This window comes from Crocuta crocuta, unplaced genomic scaffold (genome assembly GCF_008692635.1).
Source record: "Crocuta crocuta isolate KB4526 unplaced genomic scaffold, BGI_CrCroc_1.0 scaffold275, whole genome shotgun sequence".
Classification (NCBI taxonomy): Eukaryota; Metazoa; Chordata; class Mammalia; order Carnivora; family Hyaenidae; genus Crocuta; species Crocuta crocuta.
In genome coordinates, this window is record NW_027530497.1 from 703,053 (window position 1) to 709,398 (window position 6,346).

Consider the following 6,346-nt stretch of genomic DNA (forward strand, 5'->3'; position numbering starts at 1 on the left):
GCCCCCGTTGCATTTTGTTTTTGTAATTTTGCAGGGAGGAGCCCTTCCTGCAGGCGTGGAAACCATGGTGCTCACGCTCGGAGAAAGTTGGCCAGTATTGGTGGGGAAGCGATTCCTGAGTCTGTCCGCAGCCGACGGCAGCGACGGCGGCCACGACAGCTGGGACGTGGAGCGCGTCGCCGAGTGGCCCTGGCTCTCCGGGACCATTCGAGCCGTCTCCCACACCGACGTTACGAAGAAGGATCTGAAGGTAAAACCAGCTCCCGGGCCTCAGCTGTCGGACGTTTTGTAGTTACCTTGGTAACGAGACAGCCAGCGGCCCCACTCCCCTTTTCTGAAAAGCGCGACCAGAAAGTTGGCATCTGATCTGAAGGTGCAGAAAACTAGACCTTGAAAGACTTTGAAATGGTCGTGTAGAGCCGACGTGTGTTTGGCCTACAGTTGCCTGTGTTTAATGACGGCCTTGGGGTTGTTCAGACATGCTTCATTATTGCCCGCGCTGTGCCCTCCTAGGACCGTAGGAGTGTTTCTCGGGAGGGGGAGCATTCTTAATGCAGGATTCGTCAAGTAGGTGATGTTAGGAATCATTAGGAATTGAAGGCTCGTGCTTTCGGGTAGGTTTTTTTTTTTTTGGGGGGGGGGGTCTGCTCCTCTTAATTTCCTCACCCAACTTGTTAAACTTTTAGCCTTGTTAGAAATGAAGTGTGAGAGAAGAAGGAGGAGGTTAGTTCTGTTTGGCATATTAGGGTGGGTACTTGTCCCTATTTGGTGGGTCAGGATGGAAGTGGGCTCCTGGTCCTCTGATGAGTTTGTAGGTAGGTGTGGGCTATGACCATATATGGAGGGCAGGGGTGGAGCCGCCCCTTATATGGTGTGTTAGAGGAATGGCTTTGAAGTACTCCACTTTGCTGTTCGCTGGGAGGGAGAGAAATGAGAACAAGTGTGGACAGCGAGTTTTAATCAGAATGACGCTCAGAATCTTTTTCAGTCAGATCATTTCAGAAAGAGAAATTTTGATTGTACTCCCTTATAGAAGTAGTGGTAGTGAAGGATTGTCTGGGAACAACCAGTAAAGAAGCCGTTCTACCAACAAAGACTCCTTTGTGCAAAAATAACTGGAGAAAGGTCCTTAACAAAGACTCCAAAGTGGTGGCAACTTGAAGCTTGTTAGAAGACAAGATATTTCCACCCTGGGTAGTGGATATGTTTCAGTGTCTTCACTTGGTCATCACTGCTTTGTCTTGAAAATGATGTTCGAATTGAGAAGCAAGTTTTAGCATCAGCAGCTGACTACGTGTTGATTTCGGACACACTGTTCACGTGAATGCTTTACGGTGACCGCACATGCCCAAACAGTTTTAGTCTGCAGACGGTTGTTGGAAAAGGATATGTGGCTATATATTGTTAAAGCTTTCCGCATGCCTTGCCTTCATGTTGAAAAGGAGTGACTGTTGAGCCATTAGCCACGTGCCAGGCATCTTGCTAAACACTTCATAGCCATGATCTTTATTAATCCTTACAGCAGCTCTGTGGGAGTAAGTACTAATATTGCCCCATTTTACAGACAAAAATATCAGGGCTGGGGAGGATTAAGTATCTCACAAAGGTCACATAGAAATTGGCATAGCCTGTTTCTAACCCAGGAAGTTTTGATACCTGAGCCCACCTTCTTTACCATTATGATCCCTGTCCCACAAAAGGATTCCTTCATACACTGGAGTTTGCTTTTTCTCCTCCTTTCATTACTTCTAGCAGCCTGGATTTTGCTGTTGTTACAAAGACAGTAGAGTGGTACAAAGGTAGCCAACCTATTTACTTCAGGCTAGTAACCTTTCTCCATAAAGTGGGCTTTGTGTGCCAGATTTCAGTCATAGTCGTTGTAGTTTATTTCACCTGCCAAATAAAATTTTCTCTAGTGCATTTGTTTTTATCTGATTTGAATGGAAACAAGATTTGATTTAAGTCTTTAGTTCTTTGGCAGATGATGACAGACTAGGTGTTCCCTTCCCCCACAGGACCTAATTATAGACCTGTTGGATTAGGAAGGCGATCTAGGAGGTCCTTTTTATTTGTTCTTTGTAATCTCCCCCCTTTCTGCCATCCCAAATCTTTGAGGTGGTGATAATATCTTCATTTTCGGAATGAGAAAATAGATTTTGGGAAAGGAGTCTTGGCCAGATTTGCATAATTAGCTACTAAGTGATGGAGGGAGGATTTGAATCTAGGTTTGGCTGTGTCTTTTCCACTGCACTAAGGTGTCTCACCTGAGGATAAATGGGATTTTTAATTTCAAGAACAGTTTTAACTATATTTGATTTTTGCTTTACCTGCAGACTTCATAATTCAGTTTTCACGTAAGGTACAAATTCCTTAATTTCTTTTATCTAGTCATGATTCGTCATTATGTTCCTTAATTGAGTAGCAGATGGCTTAAGGGCATATTGTATTAACAAACACATAGAATTTCAGAGCACTAGAACCAAATTGTGCTGAGGGAAATACAGGCAGAAACTAGTAAGTAACTATGACCATGCTTACACTTGGGCTTAGGGTTACTGGGGTTTGGGGGATGGAGTGGGACTGGGAGCTAAAATGTATATAAATGAATAAAATTCAAGTAGTATGCAACTGTTTTGGTATCAATAGAAATAGAGTTTGTCTAGACTGATTTGCAGTTAAAAATGATAATAAGGCCAATGCTTGTTAACTTTGTTTCACCTAGAGAGAGACTTTGTAACAAAGTCACTTAGATACAATATGTCTAGTTATTGATTACAAAGAGTCAGAGTGAAGACATAATAACCATTAAATACTTAGTATGTGACACCTTATTTAATCCTCACAATACCTTAGACGGTAAACCATATTTTTTAGTGTTAGTAATTGAGGCTTGAAGAACTTAAATACCTTGCCCAAGTTTGTCTCTAGATCTTAAACACTATGCAGTAAAAGTCAGGTAGAGTGACTTTATTTTGCTATCCTTAGTACTTAGAAGACCACTTAGCGTGTAGTGTTTGCTGAAATATTTGAATAAATGGAAGGAATCAAAATTATTCTACACTGAAAAACTGCTTTGGAGCAGTGGTATTTCTCTTTCTCTGGAATAACAACAAATTTTTATTAGGTGTGGTTACAAGAACCTCTTTTTATACTACACTCTCTACTTTAGTATAAGACAGGCAGCTCTGGCTTTGTTCTTATGCATGCTGGGAATGTCCTCCTTCCCCAACTTGTCTGTCTAGGTCTTCTCCTTCCTTTGAACCTATCTTATCCTTGAGTCTTCTGCTTTTTCTTGGTCCTTAGGGATATTCTTAGCAGATGAATAGTACTTGCCATCTCTGTATACTGTTTCCTGCTGTTAAACCTTTTTGGCAGTTGGGTGCCTTGACCATGCCTAGCCTTTTCATCCTTACGTACAATTGGAATTTGCATGTTGATAGATTCTGCTGCCAGTCAAACCATGCAAAATGAGAAAGTCCTAGCAGTGTACTAAGTTCTGNATTTATTTTTGAGAGAGAACACAAGTAGGGAGGAGCAGAGAGAGAAGAAGGCACAGAATCTGAAGCAGGCTCCAGGATCTGAGCTGTTGCGCGGAGTTGGACATAGGGCTGGAGCCTCACGAACTGTGAGATTGTGACTTGAGCCAAAGTCAGACACCTAACCAGCTGAACCACCCAGGCGCCCCTAGACTCTGGAATTTTAGACAAGTATCTTATTTAGATGTAAGAAGACCTAATCAGAAGCATAGTAAAATAATTTCCTAATTTGTGGAGTAGTGAAATAAGTGCTATTCTGCATTGTAGTGCTGGGCATAGCACTACATAGCACTTTAAAACCTGGACTAGAAACCATGCCATTCTGTAAGTGCCTACTTTTAAACTTAGAAATGTTTTACTTGGCCTTTCTGATGGTTTCTTAATCATGTAGCCCAGTGAGATTAGTGTATGTTAACAGTGGGAGGTTTTGAGATTAACTTGATTAGATAGAAAGAGATTTTCTGTTGGGGAAAACTTAACTTGAAATAATTAGTTTGAAATAGTCCAGTTTCTGGTCCAGATATTTAAGACAAATAAGGTACATGTTTACAAAATGTCGTATTAAAAGAATAGCAAATTAGGAAATGATTTATAGTGAGTTATAGTAGGCCTCTTTTTGTTTTTGTAATCAGCATAAATAACATCTCCTTTGTGGACCAAAGGAACATGGGGGAGTAACACAGTATAAATGAGAGCTAGTTATATTGATAAGCTTACAGAAGCTTGGTCAAGTCACTTTAGTTCTCCCTGAATTTGAATTTTTATTGGTCTGTCTTTTTATGTAAATTTTTGCTTAGGAAGTTTGGTGGTAGAGAGGTCCCTTATATAGGGAACCACAAGCTTCAAGGCGCAAATGAAAGAAGTATGTGGTTATGATGAGAAACTTGTGAAAGAATGTTGAATAGAGCTCACAACTTACTGGTTTCAGTATATTTTTTTAAGTCCCCTTTCAAACTAAAGTTAATGTGAATTTTTGACCATGCAACGTAACACTCCAAAATCACAAAGTTATTTTTTTAAGGAGTTAAACTTAATATTTTAATCACTCAAAAATTAGCATATAAAGAAGGAGGGCCCTGTCTAAATTTTGGTTTAAGGTTGATCATAAGCTTTCTGGATGGTGATTGGATAAGAATTGTGATGTTGCTTAAGTTTTGGAAAGCCACTGAAGATCTTAATTCTTTACTTTTTTTGTCTGTTTCTTTGTTTTTTTGCTGAATAGATATTGGATAATTATATTTAAGATCTTTCTACCACTCCTAACTGAACTGATACCTTGATAAATTAAGATTTGAATTCCCATAGAGCTTTTAAGGATACCTAGTCTCCTTGTGTTAAAAATCTACATTGTCTTAAAAATCTATCTTACAGTTAAGTGAGGGGTAGATGTTAGTACTTTTCATTTTGAAGCTAGCAAAACCAGTTTCAAAGAGCTTAGATTTTAGTAAGAGTTCTTAACCTGCCATGGAGGTTAATTGGTTTTCTTTGTAATACTATGTATCTTATTTTATGCAAGTTAAATTATTCTAAGAAAGCGTCAGCATAGCTGGGATTCAAACCCAGATTTTTCTGGTGCTGTAGTTTATATATGCTCATTCCTATTACACATTGATGGGAAAACTCTGTCATCTAAAGCTAGTTTGGGTGTGGAGTTGATGTGATGTGGGGAAGAAAGACTATCCAATTTAGGGGAGCTATCAGAGGACCTGGATTCTGGTGGCTGGGGAGGCAGAAAGGTGAGCAGTCTCTGAACAACTCTGTGAAGGACCTTTTTTTTGATTGGGTATAGTGATGGGTGGGGTGGGTAGAACCAAGGAGAGAGTACGGACACAGCGCCTTGTCCCTTAGTAAGTGTTCACACACATTTGGATGTATTCTGTGATAACTGCAAGATCAAAAGTCTGCCTTGCCAAGAAGATATGCATCTTCTCAGGGGAAGTTGCCTGGGAAGTTAGGGATGCAGATTTTACTGTTGAGGGAGAAGGATAGGATAGATTTTAAATTTCATTGATTTTTAAAGATTGATATTCTAAGGCCATGAAACTGGAGAGGTTTAGGATTGGGGTTATAGTGGTATCCCAATTGGGAATGTCCTGCCTGCTAAGTGGCTGAGAGTAACAGAAGGTAAAAGCCCAATTCAGAGAGACATTTATTCATTCAACAAGTATTTGAGTACTGACTAGGGACTAGATACCAGTGAAATGCAATGGTGAGTAAAAACAGATGCAGGCTTTGACATATTAGAATTTATGTCAATCAGCCAGCCACAAATAAATAATTCAAAGTGTGGGTAAATGCTAGGAAGGTAAAGTATAGGGCTTTGAGTGCAGTGAACAAGAGAACTCTCTTGTGAGGGGTGGGAGAGTATCTTTGGTAAGGTAAGGCTTCTTTGAGGAAAGGATTTTTTAAATTGGGTTCTGACAGATGAATGGAAGTTAACTAAACTTTTTTAAAATTAAAAGTTGAAAAGGGAGATATGATTGTGAAATTATGAACAGAATTGATATGTTTATTAACTAGTTCTTTGAAACCAAAAGCGAGAGGTCTCTTTAGTAGAAGAAGAGATTTTAAATCAAATTAAATAAAGTGATTTTTACACCAAGTATTGAACAAGTTAACTCTGAGGTCAATTTATCAACTATTTGCTTCTATATTTGTAGTCTTTGACTCCAAACTCTCAGTTTATTCAACTGAAAGGGATATTGAGGATATGCTGTATGCTGTCTACTAGGCCTAGTGTTAAATCCTATGAATACCAAAGGGATTCAAAAGCAAGTCGTGGATTATGGTGAATGGGGAAGGGGGGGGTG

General features: G+C 39.7%; 1 protein-coding gene across 2 annotated transcripts in view; it reads left to right on the top strand.

Annotated features, from left to right (window-relative positions):
* The window catches only part of KDM3A (lysine demethylase 3A), a 53,035-nt gene that overhangs the window by 255 nt on the left and 46,434 nt on the right, over positions 1–6,346 (top strand). For both annotated transcript variants that reach the window (XM_077766676.1, XM_077766677.1), the window contains exon 2: positions 35–250. In XM_077766676.1, coding sequence (XP_077622802.1) covers positions 65–250 — 186 coding nt within the window. In that variant the 5' untranslated portion in view covers positions 35–64. The remainder of the gene's footprint in view (positions 1–34; positions 251–6,346) is intronic.